Source organism: Primulina eburnea, chromosome 4 (assembly GCF_022965805.1).
Source record: "Primulina eburnea isolate SZY01 chromosome 4, ASM2296580v1, whole genome shotgun sequence".
NCBI lineage: Eukaryota > Viridiplantae > Streptophyta > Magnoliopsida > Lamiales > Gesneriaceae > Primulina > Primulina eburnea.
This window is the reverse complement of record NC_133104.1, coordinates 35,596,543-35,623,919: the sequence shown is the minus strand read 5'-3', so window position 1 is coordinate 35,623,919 and position 27,377 is coordinate 35,596,543. Positions and strand designations below refer to the sequence as shown.

The window sequence follows — 27,377 nt, the reverse complement described above, 5'->3', positions numbered from 1 at the left end:
TTCTGATTTTAAGGAGTGGTGTATTCAATGTTTTAAACGTTTACTTGTCGCAACTGTTGGTAGTTGTTTTATTCGAAATATTTTAGACGAGCAAATAATTATTAACGAAGTTTGATAATTTATACTTATTTAAGAAAATTTTTATTTTTCCGGAAATTTAAAGTAGTTAAAAAATACGGTTCATGACATTAAATCAACTAGGTCGAAATATTTTTTTTAAAATAGAACGCCTCATAAAAAAGTGTACATGATACTACATTAAGATGTGCTCCCTCTTATTCCAATTTACAGGATCAAGTTCAAATATCTACAACATGATCAACTCCAAAGATACACACCTTGTTCAAAATAAAGTCATAACAAACAAGTGTTTATCAACTACATTTTAAGTGTTGAACAACCAGATCTATGTCTAAGCCCGGATCGCCACTCTAATCTCAATCTTTCATACTCTTCTCGACCCTGATCATGTCCCACCTGTTGTCATACACACATACAAACACAACAACATCCGGATAACTCCGGTGAGAAATATATTTCCCAGTATAAACAACATATACATGCGCCTCATATAAGCATATACAAAAGCATAAAGCATTTGTCTAACAACATGTATCATTTTTTAGGAAAACATAAATCGATACAAAGCTTTAAATCAAACTCTTTTATTCTTAATTTCATCTCGACTCCTATACAGGGATCCCGATTTGAATAAGAACATACTAACTCTCCCACACACTCTCCCATTGGAGGTGGTGGTACATTCCTATTCCCGGACTTCGGCACACTATATCGAGTGTCTACATTAAAAGTCGATCTTTCTCCTAAGCCCATCGATATAAACCAAACTTCCAGTGACTTGGAACTCCTGCCAAAGACTCTTCCAAGATATCTATCTCATATTTCATGCTTTTCTATAACTCAACATAACAAGCACATAAATCTAAGGAGTTCAAATATATCAAAATAATAACAATTAAGTATGTGGTTTCGGGAACTGAAGTCACATCTTATTCGAGTTATCTATCCCGAATTAACGTCGATTTATACCTTTCTTTTCGTGGTTCTTGGTTGTGTCAAACTGATCTAAGTCTTGCTCAACAACCTCTCACTCTTCAAGGTACAAAAGCTTGGAAACTTTGATCTTTCTTCTACCAGTTTCGAAGTTGAATTCTCGAGTTCAAAGCCTTCAATGCCAAATCTGGAAATAACATTTCGAGAAGCAAAATATAACGTACAACTCAAAGAAAGACTTGGTTTGATCAATACTCAATCTAGTTAAATTTTGGAGGCATAACGGTGCAATCTCGAGATACCCGGCAAATCAAACATCCATAAATTAATAAATACCAACAACTCATAACCATCAACAATTTCCAAACCACAATTCAAAATCTGCACAACCCCCATTTTCGAACATAAGCTGGGAAATTAAAACAATTGCATACATTGTTGTTCTTCGATCCGTTTTCGATTATAGGCTTACCATAAACTCAAGAACATATAACATCAATCAAATTATGATTTCTCCAACACCTAAATTTCGAACCATGCAGAAAATAAGAACACTTACATCACTTCGAAGCTCTTGAACAGAGAAACACGGAACTAAGATCGGATTGAAAATCAGACCGGATCTTGCACCATCAAATTTTTAAGATGCATGGAAGCTTGAGAATTCTAACCATGGAGTTTGTCTTGGTTCTTGATGCTCAAAATCTGAATTGGATGGAGGGGTTTACACGTTCAAATGCATGGCAAGACATGTGTCCCACTCAAATTCCAATATTAGCACTTTAGCCCCTGAATTCTTCACTATTTGCAATTCAGCCTTCAATAACTCTTTTTAATTCAATTTCAATCCTAATTAATTACAAAAACCGTGGAGTCTAATTCATCATTCCAAAATTCATCAATTAAATAATCTCGGATTAAAATGATATAATCTCGGGCTTACAAGCTAACTCGGTCATCATCTCTTATATTCAAAATAAGGGAACTGCACCTCAAGAGATTTAATCCAACTCTCATAAGCTAATGTGTCGGTGGTGCCAGAAAATTCCTTCGGACTCAGCCTTCTGAACTGATGATACATATCGTGTTGTGGCCTCGGACCCAGCTGCTCAAAGAAGCGTGACATACCCTCTAGAACACGAGTAGCAGCATCCCCATTAGGAGGTGGAGGTGTATTCCCTTGACGAACCTCATTAGTCTCAGTTTGCCTATCGGTACTAAGTGCGCGTCTAGGAGGCATTATATCTGAATGTTTTCCAAATTCTAAATGTAACCAATATACATTTAAATCTAAGCTCCTAATCATGTAGCATATAAAAATCCTTTTTCGAGCAGCTTTAAGCATAAACATCCATTAATTTTAAAAAACTTTTAAAGATGTAAGTTAAGCATATAAACCAGTAAACATTCAGGTACTATCATTAAAATTATTTAAAGAAATTAAAATTACAGACTTGAGGCTTGATAACTGAGCTTTCCAGAACTTGCGGTGGCACAACTCTTTACAAGAACATTGCTCCGATACCAATTGAAACGTCCACTACTCTTTATAAAATGTACTAGAAATTTTTTTTCTTAGAAAATTTTGGCCATATAATATATATATATATATATATATATATATATATATATATATATATATATACACTTTGCACCATTTAAAAAAACTCACCAAATAATTATTTAGAAATCCAAAAAACGCAATTCAAAACAAAAAAAATCATAAATCATCAAACCAAACCTAAAACTAGCATTTTTTGAAATAAATCATGAACTCTTAAATCTTCTCAAAAGCATAAAAATCATAAAATCTTTAAAGTAATCTTAATGCGAAAAACTAGCAAACGTCCTCGGGTTATGTGCACCATCAGTCCAGCTAGTTCAACTATCCAGTTCTCCATCATCAACAACATCATGCTCACCTGCATCGATCACACCTAGTGAGTCTATTAACTCAGCAAACCTTGACCATGATAACAAGTAATATATATATATTCACAAGCAACAGTGAAAGATAATTTTAATAAAAATATCTTTTCAGGAACATTTATATTTTTAAACATTTTTCCTTTCATCGAAAACATTTCCTTTGATCATATACGTTTAATTTTCTATTTTTATTCAATTCAAATCGTTAATTGTGACTTACGTATCAGCTGTAGTTTGATGGATCCATCTACGTATAACCATGGTACCAAGCGGCAGGGACATCAGCGATACTCTCACCTGTCAACTGAGCCTTGGCCTTACATATCATCATATTATTGTATCATCATATTAGTCACAATCAAGTCACCTCCTTCAAATTTCCATTTTATTAATAACTTATAAAATTTCATGCATATATATCATTTTTCTTTTAAACCAAGCATGCAACACGTCTTTTAGTATTATCGTTTTTCATCATAAAATTCCATAAACTTTCAAAAAAAAAAATTAGCATTCATTACAGCATTCAGGGCACTTCTTGGACATCTAACATTTTTCAAGTGTAAAATGATCGGTTTTCCCCTGAAACCCTAACTTTCCCATTTTACCTTTAGACCTTAAAACGACGACCCGAATCCATCAAATCTTAACATAACATCTTAGAATAAACCCATAAACATTTCTTAGACGTAAAATTAAGCTCCTAGACTAATTTCTCAATTCATTTTAAAACTTAAACCTACATCTCAGTTTAACCCGAAACAACTTGAAACTTAAACAAACTTTATCAACCCTGAACCATGATTTAATAACACCTATGCAAGAACATCCCTAAACCCGCGCCCCTACATGCTTTAAGCGACCCAAATGACGTGCAACCTTGAACCTCCCTTTTTAGCCCTTGCACATCCCATCTAAAACTATGACTAGACCCCCTTTAGGGCCCTTGAACACATCCCAAATATCAGCTAGCAGCCGCTCTTCCTTGGACCAAAAACGCCAACCCTAGTTTTCTTAAAACCCAAATTTTCGTTCAGCGTGTTACCCCTTCTTGTCCAGCCTTTAAACATGCATTTATGAACCCTTAAACATGTTGAAAACGTCCTCCTAATAGCCCTATCATGGCAGCCCATTTGTGCATCATAATCATGAATTTAGAACCATAAAAATCAAAGTTTTGTTCATGTTTTGCCATAAAAATGAAAATAAAAGAAAGTGAATCATGTTTTCATGAACACGTGTATTAACACATATAATATGGTATGAACGATGAGTGAAGGAAGATTAAGGTGTGTCTTTGAGTTTTTTACGCACGAAAAACGATTCAAAATGCGAAGAACGTTGGCGGAGAGACGGAGGATTAAACTTTACTGAATTTCCTTCAAAATCACGTGAACTTGCCCTTGAAAATTGTTTGTGGCCGTGTGTTTAATTGTGTGGGAGCTTAGGGTTTTAGGACTTGTTTTCATATAAATAATAAGGCACAAGTTTAAGCCCAATGATATGAATCCTCGAACGAAATAAAGGCAAACACGATTAATTGAAATTGTGCCCTCAACTCAATAAAGCTTAAAGGATCCGTTTTGTTGTCTTGACCAATTGAATCAAGTATTGCGCGATCTTCACCCCTAAACTACCAGGTTTAGTAATACACAATCACAAATAAACAAAAAACACTCAAACAAACTTTCAAAGAACTCCTCTTTGACAATCCATGCAAGAACAATCGATAAACGACACAAAGTATAAACTTTGATAAGTTTGATTTTTGAACAAAGCAAAATCTTTTATTGTTTGAGAAAAAAATTCGAGAATGATGTATTCTACCAATGTTTACATACTCAAAAGATATCAATATATAGTTACGAAAATAATTAGGACTCTAAACTATGTAACTAAATAATATTCTCATAGACCGAGCGCTGGGGGTATAGTTTGACCGTCCTAGCGCGGAGGGTTCAGGAATCTACATCTTGGACAGTGTTTGTGGCGCTGGGCGGCCAAATTGTATCATCCTAGCGACATGATCTCTGTAATTCACACTCTTGAGCAGTACATGGCGTGCTGGGGCGGTAATATTTGGCCGCCCTAGCTTGAGAGCTTCTGGTCAGGAGTCATCCTCTTCATAATTTAGCATTTGTACCACGTCCCACTGACTCTGTTAGAATTAAATTTATTGCGGAGATGCTAAGGAAAAAACAATAGATGTTGGATTAGTACAAAACCAGTAGACCAGTAGATGTTGGATTAGTACAAAACCAGCAGAACCAGTAGATGTTGGATTCGTACAAAACCAGCAGAACCAGTAGATGTTGGATTAGTACAAAACCAGCAGAACAAATAGATGTTGGATTAATACAAAACCAGTAGATGTTGTAAAACCAGAAGTACTGGTATCGCGCTAAAAACTGCTTAAATAATTTCTTATCTAAAACCAAAACTAGAAGGATACAAAATTCGAAATATACACTAACAGAATCTTGTGTATCTCAAAATCTCTAAATATTACCGTTGATTTATTAACGTGATACCAGCATTTATTGCTTCATTAAATGCCATTAAATGCTATACAAAAACATTTAAGACGGTATACCATTTTTGGTATGAACTGCGACTGATTACTTTTAATGTATTCTACAGGGTCCATTTTAAGCAATAAAGCTGAAACACCAAAAAGAAAAGAGCCGTTCAGTTTTTGGAACGTTGAATAGAGCCTATATATGGAGATGAAGAATTTTGTGAAGAGTAACGCTGTATTGAACAAAAATATGAATTGAAAAACATCATTCGAGCATTGTTAGAACTTTCAGTTATCTAAAGAGCTCAACACTGAAAAAGGCAGCACACGCTTCATTGCATACTGTTGATCATTGAGATCATATTGTGCTAGCTACTTCAATTATATCTTCTTAAGCTATTTATTTCATCAATTCATTGATAGAAGAATTTGTAACTGGAAAAGAGTCTTTTTCAGAATTTAAGATCATTCAAAAAGTTGAGTTGTAAAGCTAAGAGTTTCAATAGGTGAAGGGCAAGTCCTATTGAAGTGGGTGTGTACAATTGTTGTGCTGTATTCACCAAAGTCTTTTAGTGATACCTTCTGGAAACAGAAGAAGGGGAGACGTAGAAGATTCATCTTCGAACTTCCAGAAACAAACCTTGTGCTATCTACTGCTTTTCGGCTTTATCACTTTTCACCCACTAACCAACAGATCGTTTTCCGCACATTATCTTGTGATCTGCTGGTCTTTATACTTGAACAAGATTCGTTAAAATCTCTAACAGGATTTTAGCACATCATTCGAAAGAATTTAATAAGTTGGCCATTGAGTTTATTCAACCCCCCTTCTAACTCAACCCGATCCTCAACAAGTGGTATCAGAGCAGAGTTATTCTTGTTCTGAAAAATATTTAACAGACATGGCTCATTTCAGCAAAGTTCCAATGTTCTCAAAAGAAGATTCTTGCTTCTGCTTCTGGATCAGTTGTTACCTCTGCTTTCATCTGATTTTTATGTTTACTTAACCTTGTTTAACCCTTGCAGGTATTTATAGTGATATTCAAAGGAGATAAGGATCTTTGCGACTGTTCAAATTCAACGGTTTAAATTGAAAGATTGCCAAGAGTCGTTTAGCATTTAATATCCATTACTACTGCATTTATTGAGGGGGAACATCTTTATGGCATTTATATTAGAAACTGATTTGTCTTTTCGATAAAACAGTATACCTACCAGAAGTTGTTGAAGTGCTGCATTTGTTTCAGCACCTTATCCACTTCCAGTAGATATTATCATAAAATGACAAATCAGCTTCTGTTTATTTAGCAACCGCCTCGGACAGCCCGCAAATTTTTAAAATATTTTTAAATGAGTTGAGTAACTAACACTTTTGTCTCTCTCTCTCTTCTAACATATCGACACGTGTCCCTATGTTCACTGATGGCTGTATATTTTGCTTTAACCGTTCATTTTCTTTTCTTCTTCACTACGCTTTACGAACTCAGATTATTTCCTTGTCTCTACTGCTTTTTCGCATCTACTGCTAACATACTTCTTTTCTCTCTCAAATTTAGAAATGGCCGCAGCATATACTTTGAATGCTTATCAGGTGAATTTTGATTCTGTTCTCACTATTAAGGATGAGAATCTTGTCAAGATGTTCAAATCATTGGAAAATTCTTGGCTTCGAATATTCTTGGAATCGCCTGCCGTTATCTACAAGTCTGTTCTTCTGGATTTCTATGCCAAAGCCGAAGTTGTGGAAGGCAAGATTACCTATACACAGGGAGATGCATCGATCTCTATTGATGCTGCACTTCTGGGTTCAACCTTCTTCCTACCGATTTCTGGACTTTCCGAGCTCTCGGACATTTCAAAGGAAGACATGTCCATCGCCTTGACAAATTTTTCAGCCGCTGGAGAAGAACTTTCACGCTCTTGCTTCAAAAAGCTACTGAAAATTGAACCAGGTACTCGCTGATATAGTAGCAAAAGCCTTGTTAGTTAAGGCTGGAACCTTTGACAAACTAACAAAAGAAAAGGTTCAAGTGATGGTGGCCATCACATCAGAAAAGAAAGTGGATTGGGGACGATTTCTGTTTCGCATTATGAAGGATATGATTCTCAGAAGAAGTACTGGATTTGCTGTACCAATCAGTACAATGTAGAAAGATGCTGGTTTTCCTGGAACAGTAGAAGAGGATGGCTCTTCGGTAACAATGACTGATGCTGATAGCGTGCTTGCTTTAAGGCCAAAGCTAACCGTTGGTGAGTTTGTGGAGAATGTTCCTCTCCGCCAAGTTTTTCCATCTGTTGTTTCATCCACCAAAGCCAAACCTATTGAATCAAGGCCTACACCTGCTCAAAGCCTCAGACCGACTTCTAGTTTGGTCATTCGAGAATCAGCTACTGGTTCTTCTGCTTTTAAACCAGTAGTCTCTGCATCTTCTGAAAAAGGGAAAGGTAAGATTACTGAGTTGTCTGAATCACCGGTGGCTCCCTCCTCAATCCAAACAACAATAAACCTTCATCTGGAAGAAATTGAGATCTCAACCAGAGAAGATATGAAATTTTTTGACGATTGGCTTAAGGTACAAGTCTACCACCCAATCACATTTTTGAAAACTACTGGTGTTTATGCTCAAACAGTAGAAAATGATAAAAAGGTTTTTGATGCTGCCGGGACACGAAATGTGATAGAAGCTACAAATCGTCGCAATTACATTCTGGAAAAATTCAAAATGCAGAAGATGGATACTGTTCTGAAAACCTTAAAGTCAAATTTTGACTCTGCAAGTCCTACTGCTTTTCATGACCAGAATGTCATTCAAATTTTGTCGGAGCAGCTGACAATTCTTTCTGAACAAATTGCTAATAAGGAAAAGGCCTTTTCTCGGCCTCCAAAGTTCAGTCTCACTTCTGTCCCCGCAATTTTGAAGATTCAGACAGTTGAGGAACCGACCAAAGCTTCTCTTGAAGTCAAGGTCTCTAGTACTCCTGTACCAGTAGAAGTTCCTACTCAATCTTCATCTCTGATCTCTGTACATGATCTGGCCTCTGTTGATGAGGTAATCGAATCGATTATGCCAACCCAAACAGCACAAGATGAATTGCTTCAGGCTATTCCTACTACTACTGATCCTTCTCCAGAATCTGCTACTGCTACTGCAACTGCTGCTGCCAGTGCTACTGTCATGACTACTGCTTCATCGTCTCTTCCAGCACTTGAGCATTTTTCAGAAGCTCACCAAGCTGATATGGCAATTTTGTTGCATACTTCACCCTCTGTTGTTGAGCCACAAACTGTATCTGTACCTGCTGCTGATTTGCAGCAACCAGACGAAGGGCCAACAGAACAGTCTACTGTTTCAGAAGGACCTTCTGCTGAACCAGAACCAGCTGTTACGACTCAAGCAGAAGCTGCACAATTCTCTATTCCTTCTTTGCAGTCTCCTGAGCGCATTGCCCGAATGGAGGAAATTAGACAAAGATTGCAAGAAATGACTCCTTCCCCAGCTGAGGAACAATTTGATCTAGAATTCCAAATTGATGCTCTCCAAAGGGATCTTGTAAATCTTTCAGACTTAGTCAAGCGGATATCTTATGAAAATGTCGCCGAAATTCATGATGCACAATCATTCCGAGAACGCATGTCTAAGGAAATACAGACCACTGCGGAATCTCTGTGTAAAATGCATGCTGAGACCATCGTCTTTCGACAGGTCATAACCAGAAATTCCAGTCAGATCGCGCTTGCTCAATCTGATATATTTACTAGGATCACCGAGCATGATGAAATGTTTCGATCAATCTCCACCACCATGGACCTGAAGGATGCCAAGATTGATTCTCAATCTCGAACGCTCACTGCTATTAATGATCGGGTTTCCAATCAGACTCCTTATCTGGAGATGCTGACAAATGGCATTCACAACTTATCTGGGAGAATGAATGAATTACTTGCTAGGGTCCTTCTTGATGATGCCAAAAAGTGGGAAGATGATAGAACTAGAGCAAGTAGCAGCAGACCAACTGGAAGGGATCAAAATCCAGATCAAGCTACCTTCAGGGATATTGGAACAAACTAATTTTTTCTTCTTTATGTTTTTATTAACGTGGATTTTCTCTGGATATAAATTGTTTTGATTATCTAATCCGTTCTTATCTCTATTTTACGAACACAGAACATCTAGGTTTTGGCATCACCACAAAGGGGGAAATTGTTAGAATTAAATTTATTGTGGAGATGCTAAGGAAAAACCAGTAGATGTTGGATTAGTACAAAACCAGGAGAACCAGTAGATGTTGGATTAATACAAAACCAGTAGAACCAGTAGATGTTGTAAAACCAGAAGTACTGGTATCGCGCTAAAAACTGCTTAAATAATTTCTTAGCTAAAACCAGAACTAGAAGGATACAAAATTCAAAATATACACTAACAGAATCTTGCGTATCTCAAAATCTCTAAATATTACCGTTGATTTATTAACGTGATACCAGCATTTATTGCTTCATTAAATGCCATTAAATGCTATACAAAAACATTTAAGACGGTATACCATTTTTGGTATGAACTGCGACTGATTACTTTTAATGTATTCTACAGGGTCCATTTTAAGCAATAAAGCTGAAACACCAAAAAGAAAAGAGCCGTTCAGTTTTTGGAACGTTGAATAGAGCCTATATATGGAGATGAAGAATTTTGTGAAGAGTAACGCTGTATTGAACAAAAATATGAATTGAAAAACATCATTCGAGCATTGTTAGAACTTTCAGTTATCTAAAGAGCTCAACACTGAAAAAGGCAGCACACGCTTCATTGCATACTGTTGATCATTGAGATCATATTGTGCTAGCTACTTCAATTATATCTTCTTAAGCTATTTATTTCATCAATTCATTGATAGAAGAATTTGTAACTGGAAAAGAGTCTTTTTCAGAATTTAAGATCATTCAAAAAGTTGAGTTGTAAAGCTAAGAGTTTCAATAGGTGAAGGGCAAGTCCTATTGAAGTGGGTGTGTACAATTGTTGTGCTGTATTCACCAAAGTCTTTTAGTGATACCTTCTGGAAACAGAAGAAGGGGAGACGTAGAAGATTCATCTTCGAACTTCCAGAAACAAACCTTGTGCTATCTACTGCTTTTCGGCTTTATCACTTTTCACCCACTAACCAACAGATCGTTTTCCGCACATTATCTTGTGATCTGCTGGTCTTTATACTTGAACAAGATTCGTTAAAATCTCTAACAGGATTTTAGCACATCATTCGAAAGAATTTAATAAGTTGGCCATTGAGTTTATTCAACCCCCCCTTCTAAACTCAACCCGATCCTCAACAGACTCCAAACTTACTTCCATGAATCACGAACCCCTTGGGACTTGGTTCCTTGCTTGAGAGTTCTTCTTGATTGCTCATGAATCCATACAATACTTCCTTAAATCTCTTCAGTCGTCCCATCATGATTGGTCCCACCGAAAACTCTAATGGGTCTCACGCTTTCCTTGGAGCTTGACCTACCATGATCGCATCATCCTCCCCTTTTTGAAAAGGATTTGTCCTCAAATCTTGTTCATCGCCTACATCAAACAATGAAAGATCACTTACATTAAAAGTAGAACTCACGCTATACTCACCTGGCAGATCGAGTTTGTAGGCGTTGTTATTAATCCTTTCAAGGATTTGAAATGGTCAATCACACCTAAGTAGTAATTTCGACCATCTCTTTTCGGAGAACCTTTCCTTTCAAGTGTAGCCACACCCAATCAACTTTCTCAAACACCACCTTCTTCCGCCCCTTGTTGATTAGCTTGGTATATTGCTCATTTTTCTTTTCTAGGTTGGCCTTGACCTTTTCATGAAAACTCCTAACAATTTCAGCCTTCCTTTTGCCATCCATGTTTAATATTTCACTCACAAGTAAAGAAATCAAATCCCACGGAGTTAAATAATTAAGACCATGCACAATTTCAAATGGTGAATAATTTGTAGTAGAATGCACACTTCGACTATAAGCAAACTCAACAAATTGTAAACATTCTTCCTAATTCGTCAAGTTCTTCTTAAGAATATCACGCAATAAAGTTCCTAACGTCCTATTAGCAACCTCAGCTTTCCCATCAGTTTGAGGATGATAAGTCGTAGAACACAGTAATTTAGTGCCAAGTTTAGCCCACAATATTTTCCAAAAGTAACTCAAAACTTTAACATCACGATTAGGCACAATAGTCCTAGGAATATCATGCAACCTAACGACTTCTCTAAAGAAAAAATCTGCAATGTTAGATGCATCATCAGTTTTATGACAAAAAATAAAATGTGTCATCTTAGAAAATCTATATAAAAAAAACAAATATTGAATCCCTCCCCTTCTTAGTCCTAGGCAAACCCAAAACAAAATTCATAGAAATATCAACCCAAGATTCACTAGGGATGGGAAACGGTGTATACAATCCATGTGGTTGTGTTCTAGACTTAGCTTGTCTACATGTTATGCATTTTTCATATACATGCTCAACATCACGCTTCAGATGTGACCAATAAAAATGTTCATGTAATGCACTAAAAGTTTTACCACACCAAAAATGTCCCATCAAACCACCCTTATGTGCGTCCCTAACAAGTAATTCACGAATTGATGATTTAGAGATGCACAACATAACTTCTCTAAACAAGAAATCATTATGCAAATAGAATTTGTCATGTGGACCATGCATACATGTTACAAAAACACCCTTAAAATCCTCATCTAGCACATATAACTCCTTGACATGCTCAAACCCCAAGATGTTAGATTCCAAGGTAGAAAATAATATGTACCTTCGTGATAGTGCATCGGCCACTACATTTTCCTTACCTTGCTTATATTTGATCATGTAGGGTAAGGTCTCCACAAACGCCACTCACTTGGCATGTCTCTTGTTCAACTTCTGCTGCTCCTTAAGATGCCTTAAGGATTCATGATCTGTATGAATCACAAACTCCCTAGGCCTCAAGTAGTTCTGCCACGTTTAAAGAGTCTTCACAAGTGCATAGAGCTCCTTGTCATATGTTGGATAGTTCAGTGCTGCCCCATTGAGTTTCTCGCTAAAGTACGCCACGGACATCCTACTTGCATCAAAACCCCACCAATACCTATACCTGAAGCATCACTTTCAATTTCAAAAGTATTAGCAAAGTCAGGCAAAACAAGTAAAGGAACATTAATTAACTTTTGCTTAATAGTATTAAAATGCTTCTCTTGTTCCTCGCTCCAATGGAATGTGACATTATGCTTTATCACCGCCGTCATCGGTGCCGTCAGTGTGCTAAAATCTTTTACAAACCTTCTATAGAAGCTTTCAAGACCATGAAAGCTTCGGACTTGTCCAACAGTAGTAGGCGTTGACCAATCTCGAATAGCACTTATGTAACGTCCAGAAAATCAGAAAGTCCACGTGTACCACATGCATGCAAATTATTGAATTTCTTTGGTATTTTATTAAATTTTTTTAAAGCATTAAATACATGTTTATTTAATAAATTATGTGTTTAATTATTTTTATGCATAATTCATGCATGACTAAATTTATTTCACGAAATTTTAAAGGTTTATGCATTAAAGATTTTTAAGTTTCATTTCGCGCTAAAACAAGGATCGGAGACCTAGAAATTTTCAAGAAATTTATTTTTATTACACGATTAATTTTTATTAATTAATAAAAGATGTTTTAAAGGTTTTATTGGGTATTTTTACCCACAATATTTTAATTTTTAATGGTACGTAAATTTTATCTAATTGAGAGACTTTTTTAGGGTTCGGCTAATATTTTCAAAATCTTTCCAACATGAAATATTTTTCCAGAGTATTTTTGGATTTAGGCAAAAAAATTGTGTGAGACGGTCTCACGAGTCGTATATGTGAGAAGGATCTCTTATTTGGGTCACCCATGCAAAAGTTTTACTTTTTATGCTAAAAGTATTACTTTTTATTGTGAATATGGGTAGGGTTGACCCGTCTCACAGATTATGATCCGTGAGACGGTCTCACATGAGACCTACTCTTGGATTTAATAGGCCTACTTTTAAGTTTATTGGGCTTAAATCTCTTTTAATTTCTTTTAATTTAAAATAAGGCTCCATTAACCAATTAGATATCTATTTTATTAATACATATTGACCCTACACCATTATCACTTTCCCCAACAGCCGACATCCCTATTAAAAATTTCCTTATCCTCGGTTTCAGAATTTAAAACCAGCTGGTGGCCTTGGTTTTCAATCATTCTTGCAAAGAAAATCCTTCGGCGTTGCATTGTTGCTCCATCCTTCGACCGCCTCGTATTTTACTCTTAAAGGCACGCCATGTACATTATTTCTGCATCATTTACGCCATAATACATGCTGATATGTGTTCCATTCACGTTGCTTTTCAGTTCATGCATCGTTTTTATGGGTATGTTTCGGTTGAGCATGAAACTTACATTTGCTTTGCATCCAACTCACGTTTTGTGATTCTTGGGTAAGGGGGCTGCGTCCACTGATGCTATAGGATGGAATCATGTCATAGATTAAGGAACTGAGCGCTAGGATAGAATTCAAGGGCTGATGACCGAAGGCTTGTGGTGAAGGAAGCTGCGTCCGAGGCTTGTTGAGGTAGTTCGAGAGTTTGAGGATGCTCGGCCGTGCAGGAGGTGTCCCTAGCCCTGGGACGGATCATAAAAGGTCTGAACAATGGTCTAGGGTGGTTTGAGCACGGCGGGGACAAGGGTAGGAGCCGCTTGAGCGGCGGGGGTTCGCGCGGTGCTTGGGTGCACCATGTAAGGGCTAGCGGTTGCCGGAGTGGTACGTGCTGCATGGGGCCGTGAGCATATGTTCTTGGGGTTCATAGGGCCCTAGGGTGGTCTAGGGAATAATGAGTAGCAGCCGTTCCCATCAGATTGAGTCGAAATAAGGAAAGTTGGTGGCTTGAGTTTTCGGATTAGCACGTGCTGGAAATTTCAGCAGCTTGCTGGCCTGTTGTGCAAGTTACTAAGGGTCAGGTTTTGAGGTTCTTAGAACCTTTTAGATGTTGGTAAAGCATGGTAAAAAGTTGAGAATAATTCGGTTCAGTTTCGAGTCAATTCGGGTTAAAACCGGGACATCGGTCCAAGTTTTAAAACAATTCGATTAAGTTATGAAATGAGCTCGAGTTTACGTCTAGGGATGCTTTTAAATATGTTTTGGGACATTTTTAAGAGTTTGGATCAAAATAATGAGTTTTGGATTTATCCGGGATTTAATCACCGCACGAAACGTTAATTAAAGAACTCATTGAAATATCTAGATTTAAGCTTAATAAAATTATATTTAAGTTCAAATAATTATTAGAAATCTAAGTTTTTAAATTGGGAATTTTATGCTAAGGTTTGGTTTTTTTGGGGATTAAAACGCATTAATATGTTATAGTTAAATATTTATTTATAAGTCATCGATTTAAGCAAAATAAAAATATGAGAAAATTCATTTAGGCTTAAATAATTATTTGGGACATGTTAGAGTTAATCTAATTAATAAAATGTCAAAATTTTGAAATTTTACGTCTAGTGACAAAACAGTAATTTTTGGGTTTACATGGGCAAAATGGTCATTTTGTACCCGAGGTGAGATTTTGGTCAAAGCAGCGCCCTGAGCACATTTTATCATGTTTTAAATGTTTATCCATCATGTTCATGAATTTTATGAAATTACGATAAATACGTTGCATGCTTGGTTTAAAGGAAAAAATTACGTATATGCATGTTTTTATTAAGCGGTGAATATGATGATGTTTTTGAAGGATGTGAATTGGTTGTGACGACGATGTATATGTATACGATGACGTGAGATATGATGAGCTGAGGCCAAGGCTCAGTGGACGGGTAATGCTGTCGTTGATGTCCCCGCCGCCAGGTACCACAGTTTTATAGATGGATCCATCGAATAGAGCTGATACGATAGAGCTGATACGAAAGTCACAACTAACAAACTGAATTCAATAAAAAAGAAAATGTATACGTGTAGAACCCGTAAACCAGACTACGTATAAGTCATGCATAATTTTTAGCATTTAAAGTAAAATGATTTTTTTTATTATTATTGCATGAGTATTTATTCTTTCCTTTAAATCTAATTATTTTATGTAGTAGTTTAATTTTTATCATTTTAGTTAATTCAGTGAGACCGGATTGGAGTTGGAGTTTTGAGATAAAACGTAAGATTTAGAAATCATTCCCAGAACTTATTTTACTAACTAGTAAGTTAATTTAAGTTAAAAGGAGGTTTAAGGAATTATTTAATTAACTTGAGGTAAGTAGGAAATAAGTTCATTTAGGTTCCATAATTAATGTGTTAATTCACTAAATTATTTAAAGGATAGGTAAGGCTCTAAAGGTTTAAAATACACTAATTAAACAATATTTCCCCTCCATTTATTAGATTAATTCGGCCACCCCCTTAGTGTCACAACAATTCTTTGACAACTCATCACCTTTGACCCTTTCTTTATTATTTCTTGGCATGATAATCCTTTCACTTTTAATCACCATTAATTATTAATAGTAAATCAGTATCCTAGCCTTGATATGACATGGTAGAATCGGTCATATGATCCCTCCAACAATATTTTGATATCAAACCATTTGAAATTCAAAAGGGAGCAAGTCATGCCATTTGAATCCCTTTATTATTGGAACTCCCCTCACTCTCCTAACCATCATTCCCCCTCCTCACCACCGAAATTCAGAGGAAAAACCAGAGAGAAATCGTGAGGTAGCCATAGAAAATAGGAGAGAAAAATGGAGTAGAAGCAAGAACAAGAAGACCAGTCTGTCTCCTCCGCGCCGCGTCTTCGTTTCGTTCGTTTTTCTTTCAAAACGAACCAAGGCATGTATATATTTTTATTTGCTCTTCAATCAAGCCGTATTAGTATTTTGAAACAACATACTCATGATTTTAATACAAGAAAACCGAAATGTTTCCATGCTATTTTCGAAACATGAAGTGCAGATTTCGGCCCCTCCTTTCATGCTTCACGGGTTGGCTTGTTTTCATTGTTTCATGTATTGGTTCGACTCTAAGCTCCCAAGGCTGCATCTAGACATGTACTAGGACATGTTAGGATCATATTGGTCCAATAGTTCAAGCCCATGCATGCTGGAAATCGAAAGATGACAGCAACTCCACCGTCATGCCATTTGAGTCTCGATTTCTGTAATGTTACTGTCAAGGGGGGGAGTTGCTGATCTTGGCTGCCCTAGGGGCCTATATCCATGGTTAGAACACCTCCCTATCATGTCTAAGATGTGACCAAGTCGCCCTTTTGAGGCTTGGTCCATGGTGGAATCGGTTTTTAAATGAAACAAACAAGAACAGCCCCTTCGACCCGTTTAAAATTCTGCACATGCCTTTTCGGTTTTGGTTGTTTGGAGCGGACCTTGGTTGGCCTCTAGCTCTTAGCCCTGCATGATGTCTAGATCAAGCCATGGTCAACGTTATGGCCACTGGTATGATGCATGACATAAACAAAACAAAATTTCAGAAACATCACCGTACAGATTTTTGTGTTCTCGGTTGAAGCTTGGTGTTGTCCTAGGTGTTGGATTGGATTGTGGTTGGCCAAGGGACCTTAGTCATGGTTCAGGACACCCCTTAGGATGTTGGAAAGAGACTCTGGTCGGTGGTTCAAGCCCAAATGGCCAATAGTCTCGCAAACGAAGCAATGTAAGCACAAGTGCGGTTGCTGGAATTTCTGGACAGCAACTTGCTGCTTCGGTTCAGAGGCTCGTTCGAGTTCTTGGTTCGCTTTTAGCCTATGGCCTTTGACTGGAAAGTGCCTCATTGAGTTAGGAAGGTCATGTTTTTGGCCGTTTGTGATTCGGATCTTTTTAGAGGTCGTACGACAAATTACGGTGCGATGTGCCAAATTGACTCTCGAAAGAGCGTTTATGTTTTGGCCTCCATTCACCAAAATTTCGGCCCTTACCATTTTAGGAGCATTATTTCATCATTTTAAGTGTATTTTAATCATGACTAAATGATGGTTCGGTGTTGGTTCGGGTTGGCACGTAGTCATGATTAAATACGAAGTCGTTGGGCGTAATTGTCTCGTTTTTGGATTCAATTACAAAGTTTGGTCAAGAAAATCATTTGTATATTTTTCATGTTAAAGTTAGGTCGTAGCGAGCCTGGGAACGATCCAATCCATGTGGTAAAATATACAGGATATTTAATTATGCCATTTAATTATTTTAGGTGCATAAAATTTTAAAATATTCATTTTTTTGAGATTTATGCGATATTGCTTGTGGCCATTTCACTATCATGGGATTATTGCATCACCCGGTCGTCAGTCGCTGGTTCAGTTCAGTTCCACCCAGTATACTATGGCATTAGTCTGATCAGACGATTATTACTTCACCCGATCGTCAGTTACCGGTCAGTTCAGTTCAGTTCAGTGCAGGGGCCACTTGCGTAGACCATAATCACAACAGAAAATTTATGACATGTTATTTTATGACATGGCTCGATTGAGCAAACATTTTCACTATGATTTTCAGTTCAGTTATGCAAGTACTATAATTGCACATGATAAGTTATTTTCTCGTTATGCCTCATGACATGATATTTTTACTCCCATGCAATTTTTTATTATATTATTTACTCGTTATTTACGATATATTCATGCTGAGTCTTTAGACTCACTAGACTTGATTGTTGTAGGTACTGATGAGGTCGGGATCGAGGGCGGGGACCAGTGAGCCATCTTGGCTCGGCAATAGTGGAACCCGAGGACCTCATTTACAGTATTTACCATTTTTATGCTCAAACATTTTTATCAGTTGTTGGATTACTTTAACTTGTTATTTTGCGAACAATAATTTCTTCCGCTGCTATTTTGAACATTAAACTTGATTTATCAGTTTATTTTATGAATGAGGCGTTTTAATTATTTTAAAAAGAAAATTTTTAAATTTTCCGAAAATTTTCAAACATAAATTTTCGGGCCATTATAATACGTATATGATGACATGCTTTAATACGATATGATTTTACACGACACGTTTACGTATATGATGACATGAGATGACATTCTTTAACACGATATGATTTTACACAACACGTTTATGTTATGGTTTTAAGTTCATGAAAGATATGTTGAGCACTAGGTGTGTGTGATGCAGGTGAGCTTAATGGTGAGTAGACTGGAGGTGCCGAACTCTGAGTAGGCAGACCTGGTTTGGTGACACGACCTGAAGACCACATGTTTTCCGCATTACGATTTATGAGATTGAGAGGAGATGAATATTTTCATACGTTGATTTTAAGATTTTTATTGGTTTATGTTTTCGTATGATTATGGATTAGTTTGGTTATTTTTAAACGACGCTATTTTTATTGTTAAATATTTAAGCTCATTTTTAAATCTTATATTTTTCTGTAGAGCGCATGCATGCAAAACGTTTAAATGATATTTCGAAAATGTGAGTTTTTTTTTAATGTCCAGTAGAATTTTAAAACTAGTAGACGTTACAACTTACGTTGTCTTCATCCACTATGCCTTGTAAACTTACAATGAAACCAAAAAAGATAAGTTTGCTTGTACAAAAATCAAATATCATCAGATTAGCATATAAACTTTCAGCTTGCGGTATGATTAACACAAGTCTAGATTTTTGCTATACACAAGGATGTCATCAAAGTAAACCACGACAAATTTTCCTATGTGTACACGCAGGACATGATTCATTAACCTCATAAAGTGCTAGAAGCGTTAGTTAAGCCAAAGCCATGACCATCAACTCATATATCCCGTACTTGGTTTTGAAAGCCGTTTTCCACTCATCACCTTCTCTCATTTTAATTTGATGATAACTCTTCAGATCAATTTTGCTGAAAACACATGCACCATGAGATTCATCTAACATATCATTTAGTGTAGGTATATGATGCCTATACTTGATGATTATATTGTTGATTGTCCTACAATCCACACACATACGCCATGAGCAATCTTTTTTAGGAACTAATAAAACAAGTACAACACAAGGAGACATGGACTCACACACAATACCCATATCTAACAACTCACTTACCTGCCGTTGATACTCCTTAGTCTCCTCCGAATTGCTCCTATAGGCAGGACGATTTGGCAATACACTCCCAGGCACGAAATCGATTTGGTGCTCGATTCCCCTCAATGGTGGTAAACCTTGAGGTAGCTCGTCTGGAAACAGAACTTCAAATTCCTGCAAAAGTTAAACGACAATACTCGGAAGGGACCCGGCTATATCATTTGTGTTACGGAGAATCTCCTTGTAAAGAATCAACACAAGTGGACCATGTGTGTGCAATAATTGCTTCAACTCACTCTTTTGGGCCATATATGTTTTCTTTTTTCTTTCGTAATGTCATCTCACTCTTTTGATCACTCTTTTTTCAGCCATTTTATTTTTACTCTCAAAGGTCATCTCACATTTTTGTTCACTCTTTTTTCAGCCTCATCTCTCTTCTTTTTTTCAATTGGTCCTCCAACACTTGCTTTGGGGATAATGGAAGTAAAACAACAGGTTCCTTCTTGAGAACAAATGAATTCATATTCCTAAATCCATCATGCGTCACTCGCCTATCATATTGTCACGGTATTCCCAACAAGATATGACACGCATGTATTGGCACCACATCACACAATACCTCATCAACATACTTCCCAATCGAAAAAGAAACCAACACTTGTTTGTTCACCTTCACTTCCGCACAACAATTCAACCATTGAAGCCTATATGGTTGAGGGTGCTTTAACGTAGGCAAACCCAATTTTCTACCATCTCACTACTAGGTACATTAGTGCAACTGATAAGTGCAAGATTTGCACTAAATTTACCTTTGAATCCATTTTGAATTATGCTTGTTTCGAACAGAATTACGCGTTTTTGGTTTGTTTATGTTGTCATTTCAGGAATGGAGAAAATAGCGGACACGAAGCCAAGTGAACCAAGAAGTGCATTACCACGAGCACGCCATGGGACAGAAGTGCGCGCGCCATCGCGCCACTTCACGCGCACTCGCGCGCACATACACTCAAGCCTCGGACAGAGCCTCGCGCGCGCCCGCGCGAGATCACGCGCAGCCGCGCGCAAAGATGTGCAGGATGATCGACAGTGGCTGGCGCGCCACCGCGCCAGTTCATACGCACCCGCGCGTACAGACCCGAGAGCAACGCGCGCCAGCGCGACTTCATGCGCGACCGCGCGCATACATGCACGGGCAGATGAACAGCAACTCGCGCGCCACCGCGCCATTTCATGCGCCACCGCGCGCGCGCCGCAGCCAGAATAGGTATAAAAGCGCGATCGCTAGGTCAGAAAAAGGGGGCAGCCATTTTGGTAGAGAAAACACCTCGGAGGGCTGGAGAAATCAAGAGACGAAGATCCGGAACGCGAAGATCGATCGCAGATACGAAGAACGACGGATCTGGACACAGAGACAACACTTCGGATTTGTCTTTTATCTTTCGTTTTTATATTTTCGTGTAACTCAATGTCTGAATCTTCAAACATGCATTGTGTTTATTTAGATTTCGTGATGAACTAAATTCTCATTCTAGAGAATGACGTAACTCTGTTGATACGATGATTTGACACCGTTATTTGTTTGATTGAATTCCGCTTTCGTTTAATTGTGTTCTCTGCGTTTACTGCACTGCAATTTATTGGCCATAAATTGTTTGTTGTTTGATTAATCTTATAACTCGGGACAGGGACTAGGATTATAGATCATTAGAGACACATCGTTGAATGTTTATAGCGTTCGGAAGGAGTATAACTTTAGCGAGGCTTAGTAAGAACATTGTATGCGCTTATCTATGAAACGTAGATTCTAATTAGGAATAATTGAATCGAAGTTGATAGATACACTTTATTCGTCACTTGGGAAAGGGGGAATAAAACAATCTAAGTGTTCTTGGCCATTAATCGATTGGAATTCAGGAATATAAATCAAACTGTGAATAATTATCTTGGAAATTTTGTGAAATCATTTCTCTAGATACCTTCTCTCATTATTATCTCTCAATCCGGTGATTTAATTTATTCATTGCTTTCAATTAATTCGTTTAAACAAACAAAACTGATTATTGATTTTTCTAGATAAAGTCTTGGCTATTTTAATTACAAGAATTGATATACATTTTTATACACACTCCTCGTGGGATCGATACTTGTACTCAAAAGTACATTTTACTATAACTTGACATCGTGCGCTTGCGAGCAGTTAAGAAAACGCGCAACAGCAACTCCCCCCATCTATGATAAGATTGCAAACCTTTTTTCGTTTACAAAACACCTAGTATGGAATAAGTTCTCTCTTGGTTCGTCTCGTCCTCCTAGACTTGGGCACTCATGATCCACCTAGTCACCAGTGCTTCACCTACAGCCGCATCATATCCCTCATCAGGATCATCTAACGTAGGCATCTCATCATCATCACCCTCGTCATCACCCTCACTTTGAGACTTATATTCACCATAGTCATTCAATATCATTACCCTCTTTTTACGACATTGGCTAGCAATATGACTAATCCCTTGACACCTAAAACATTTAATATCCCTAGAACGAGTAAGAGGAGTTTCAGATTTACCTTGCACTCCTTGTTTAGGCGTCTCTTGCTTGGTCTCAGTCTTGGTTTTGGTCATCACTTTATTCTCTACACGTCTCACCACATTTGGTCTCCAAGAAGATGACGAACTCCATGTTTGATTTGTGCGGCCAACCCTCGCCTCTTGGTTTTTGCTCTACCTTTATGGTCATTTGCACCATCTCGTCTAGATCCAAGTAGTGCCTAAACTCCACTTGGTTTTGAATATCCCTATTCAAACCACCAAAAAAAAATGTGTCATCATCGCCTCACTATCATCCTCTATATTTGCCCTAATCATGACTACTTCCAACTCTTTATAATAGTCATCGACACTTTTTACTCCTTGTCTCAAAATTTTTAGCCTTTTAAACATCTCTCTATAGTAATGACTGGGCACAAACCTCTTCCTCGTGATCTTCTTTATCTCATTCCAAGTTTCAACGGGTCTCTTATTATATATCCTCCTAGTGGTCACTAGTTGATCCCACCAAATGAGAGCGTAGTCTAAAAATTCAATCACCGCCAATCTAACTTTTTTTGTTCGGAATAATGGTGAAATTCAAACACAAACTCTACCCTCTTTTACCACTCTAAATATGCCTCAGGGTCAGATTTCTCAAGGAACAATGGAATCTTCATCTTAATACTACCAATGTTACCATCATCTCTATTCCTATCATCGTATCTACCACGTACGACTTCTCTTCTTCCTCTACCAAACCCTCTACCTCGTCCGTTCTTACCCCAATTCTCGTTTGGCTCTCCTCCTCTCCCCACAAATCATATTCCTCCTCGCCTTCTCCTCTACCCAAATCTTTAGGGTTGTACTACTCCCACTAGCACTAATTTCAAGCTTATCCAACCGCTCAGGTAATGGCTCCAAGTCGGTCCTCATCATCCTATTGAAATGACCGAACAATGCCTCCATTTATACCTTAGACAACCTTTGGTTCGGATTATCTCCTACCTTCTTCTCAATTTTTCTTTCGGACATTGTACCTACAAGAAAATGTTAGTAAAAATAAAAGATATTCCTCACCCGAATGCTCACGGTCACTCCAAAGAAAATTCGTTCTTCTCTCCTCTCTTTTTTTTCTCACTATAAATACTCACCGGTCATTCCAAATAAAATTCACTCACACTCAAGTATCTTCACTCAAATTTGAGATTTCCCTCAAAGATTCTCAAGCTTTGTATTTATATATATATATTAAGACTGTGAGAGACACTTGAATATGACTCACAAAAGAGAATGGAACAAAATACCAAAACAAATTTGTAGCAATTTTTGGATTTTTTGTATTCGTTTTTTTTTCGACTTTCCACAAGGGTGATTGTGCAACTCGAAAATCTCAAGAAAAAAAAAAAATTAACAAAATTTCGAGAATCACAAATTCACGAAAAAACGTAGAACAATAGACAAAGCAGATCTAGAAACAAACAAAGGAATAACACATATATGAAAATTTAAGAACAAAATACTTACTTGAATTCAATGAAGCTAAGCTCTGATACCAAATGATATAAATCCTCGAACGAAAGAAAGACAAACACGATTAATTAGAATCGTGCCCTCAATTCAATAACGCTTAAAGGATCCGTTTTGTTGTCCGGACCTTTTGAATCAATTATTGCACGAACTTCACCCCTAAAGTACTAGGTTTAGTAATAAAAAATCACAAATAAACAACCGACACTCAAATTAACCTTCAAAGAACTCTTATTTGACCGACCATCCGTGCAAGAACGATCGACAAACACCACAAAGTATAAACTTTGATAAGTTTGATTTTTTAACAAAGCAAAAGCTTTTATTATTTGAGAGAAAAATCAAGAACAATGTATTCTATCAATGAATAATATGAATTGTGTTCAAAATTCGTGCAAAACATGTTTAAATACTCAAAAGATATCAAAATATAGTTACCAAAATAATTAGGACTCTTAACTAGGTAACAAAATAATATTCTCGCAGACGGCGCGCTGGGACGGTATAGTTTGACCACCGTAGCACGAAGGTTTCTAGAAATCTGCACCTTGGACAGTGTTTGGGGCGCTGGGCCAACCAAATTATACCGCCCTAGCTCCAGGTTCTCTGGAATTCACACTCTTGAGCAGCAAATGGCGTGCTGGGCCGTAATATTTGGCCGCCCTAGCGCGAGAGCTTCTGGTCCGGGGTCATTGTCTTCATAATTTAGCATTTGAACCACATCCCTTTGACTCCCAAACTTACTTCCATGAATTACGAACCCCTCGGGACTTGGTTCCTTGCTTGCGGGTTCTTCTTGATTGCTTATGGGCTCATGCAATGCTTCCTTGAATATCTTTAGTCGTCCCCTCGTGATTGGTCCCACCGGCAACTCTAATGGGCCCCACACTTTCCTTGGAGCTTGACCTACCATGATTGCATCACCCAATAACCTAGGTATAAGCTCATTAGATAGTAGGAAAATTATTTTGTCTAGAAAATTTTTGAAAATATTAGTCGAGTTTCCAAAAAGTCCTTATTTTCATCAAAAATCGAATACCGGTTTAAAATACGACTTGACGCGTAAAAACACCTTAAAAGTTGCCATTTTCGAAAATATCATTTAAAATATACCATATATTATGCATTCTAATAATCTTTAAAACACAGTTTTATGTATTCTAATATTAAACCATATTTTAAACATGTAAACATGCATATTGTACTCAATAAATGCAATTAACATAATTTAATTAGGCATTTTTCATTTTTTCCTAGATTTACATGTAGTTGGATTATGTTATCGTATTTTGGACCTTACAGATAATGTTACAAGACTCTTGCTTATCCGAAATTTGATTACACTTGGAGTCCTTCTATGTGTTAGGATACTCAAAGCTTGTTCGGATTTGGTGATCTTCTCTAATCTGTCTTTATCATTGAGACTTGATATTCCAATTACGTACTTCGATCTGCATTCTTTCTTTTGATCTTCTATACAGACTCTAATTTATATTCATTCTTTGATCTTCAGGTCTTGATGCTTCTTGGGCTTCTCTAATATTTCTCTTGATCTGATTTTAAATATGGTTATTTGGTCTTATGCTTTTATGAAGTGGATTGATCTTTAGATAGTTTTGACTTCATAAACTTCTATTCAACGAGTGATCTGATTTGATGATGCATCTATGATTTGAGAATCACTCTCGTTTCTTGTGAGTACCCTGATCTTGATTGACTTCTTTTGATCCACTAGAGTATTGAGATGCCGATCTTGTTCTCTGATATGATGTCTTGATTTGAACTTGTGAACTGAACTGATCTCCTCGTACTGATCTTGTAGAATCATTCGATCTCTGATCTGCTCTTGTACATCCTACTGCTCTTTCTATCTTCTCTGATCTTGTGCATGCTTACTTTTCTTGTCGACCTTTTTTGTGTTCAAGTCTCGACAAACTTTTCTTTGTTAATTCTGCTCTTGTTCAAGCTTCTCTTGTTAACTGATCTTGTTGAATGATAAGCATTGTTGTTCTTTCTCTCGCTGTTGTTTGACTATTTCTGCATCAAATATGTTTGAGTATTGTCAACATCTAAAACCTGATCTTATACAAACACAATTAGGTCAAGAAATTAATTTGAAAATACATGATAATCTCAAACTCATTAATCCAAGCTAAACCTGAAGTAATAGAACTTACACTTTAGTTTCCAATATATTTTTAGAAAAATCAATTCGTATAACACAACTGAAAACATGATAGAAAACGTAGATTTATTAAATATCTTCTAATATAATTAACAGCAGAACACAATGCTTGAGACGATGAAACTTCATATATATATATATATGTTCATGAATTCTTGGTGATATTGTCACAATTGCAGTACAGCTATATATAACAAAATACAAATACAAATAATTCTGGTCACTTCAACAAAGGAGTGAAAATGAATCTCTCTCAAGGCCTTGAGGCGAGAGCTTAGCATCCACGAATGACCAAGTACATATAGAGTAACATATATTTAATATATGCATGTGTGTGGTGATTAATATTTGTATGTGCTGTGATAACATGTAGGGGTAAATTATACAAATGGAGCCATTTGGATCGGAAGAGAAATTAACAGAGAGCGTTCCCGTCAAGAAGTTCTTCGACCATTTGCACCGCAAACTTTCGCTCTTCGTAACGATGATCAACAGTTGAATCGTTACTAGTGTGCTTGAGCAGCTCGACTTTCATAACCCATTTTGATGGCGAGCCCCGACCCGCTTGCTTCTGCCAGACGCCTATCTTGGAATTGTCGTTGTCCAGCCTTAAACACGTGATGGAGGGAGCCGCGGAATCCTTGAAGCAGCTTCTTCTGAGCTTAGCTCCCAGTGTCGATGGAGAATACTGCTCCTTTCTTGGGAAGTTTGTCTTCGCCTTTTGTCCGCTCAATAAAATGGCCGCTTCATCATACGCTCGGGCCGCTGCTTCCGCTGTCTCGAAAGTCCCCAGCCAAAGTCTCTTCTTTCTGCATGTATATATACATACACACACACATATTATATAATATACATACAACATTTTCCAGGCTACGTACTTAGCTAATTAAATTTTACAGTAAAGGGTGGCGAATCTCTGACACCCAAGAGCCCCACTGACGCTGCCGGACACCTCTGAACTTGTTGGATGCTACCATTTTAACTCTTTGTCAGGACAGAGCAAATTCTCTAGTACATTCCTTCAAGTTTAATTAATGCGGCTTGGGATAATATTATGTAATATTATCATATATTTAACATCACTTTTTGTCAGTGGTGGAATTTTGAGGAAGCATTGAAAGCTCACACCGACTCTTCATTTACTGAACTATAATGTTCATAACTACCCCCAACTATATCCAATCTCGAGTGATATATCTTGTTGTATCGTATTGTACCGAAACTTATATAAGTAAATCATATCAAAATTATGGTATAAAAAAATATATACCGATATAGTACTCGTTATACCAAAAATTTGATACGTATAACTAACATACCGATTATATCGAAATTTTTCTGATATATATTGAGATTCAATATTATATCGATATATATTGTTTTATATTGAGAAAAAAATTTAATTTTTTAAATTTATTAATTTATTATATAAAAATATTAAATAATATATAGAATATATTTTAATACATAATATTTTTATAACGTGGCTTGGGATAATATATAGAGCAAATTCTATAGTATATTCCTTCAAGTATAGTTAATGTGGCTCGGGATAATATTATGTGTTATTATAATATATTTAAGATCACTTTTTGTCGGTGGTGGAATTTTGAGAAAGCATTGAA

General features: G+C 37.0%; 1 protein-coding gene and 1 long non-coding RNA gene across 2 annotated transcripts; both read right to left on the bottom strand.

Moving 5' to 3' along the window:
• Positions 1 to 211: 211 nt before the first annotated feature.
• Positions 212 to 1,710, bottom strand: LOC140829831 (uncharacterized). Its single transcript, XR_012117555.1, has 3 exons — positions 1,574 to 1,710; positions 1,051 to 1,201; positions 212 to 477 (listed from the first exon to the last, which is right to left on the bottom strand). It is a non-coding gene; the product is annotated as an uncharacterized lncRNA (long non-coding RNA).
• Positions 1,711 to 26,167: 24,457 nt separating this feature from the next.
• On the bottom strand, positions 26,168 to 26,729 carry LOC140830240 (ethylene-responsive transcription factor SHINE 2-like). The gene is made up of 2 exons (XM_073193522.1): positions 26,650 to 26,729; positions 26,168 to 26,561 (listed from the first exon to the last, which is right to left on the bottom strand). The coding sequence occupies exons 1-2, from the start codon at positions 26,727 to 26,729 to the stop codon at positions 26,168 to 26,170; spliced, it is 474 nt and encodes a 157-aa protein (XP_073049623.1).
• Between the last annotated feature and the right edge of the window lie 648 nt (positions 26,730 to 27,377).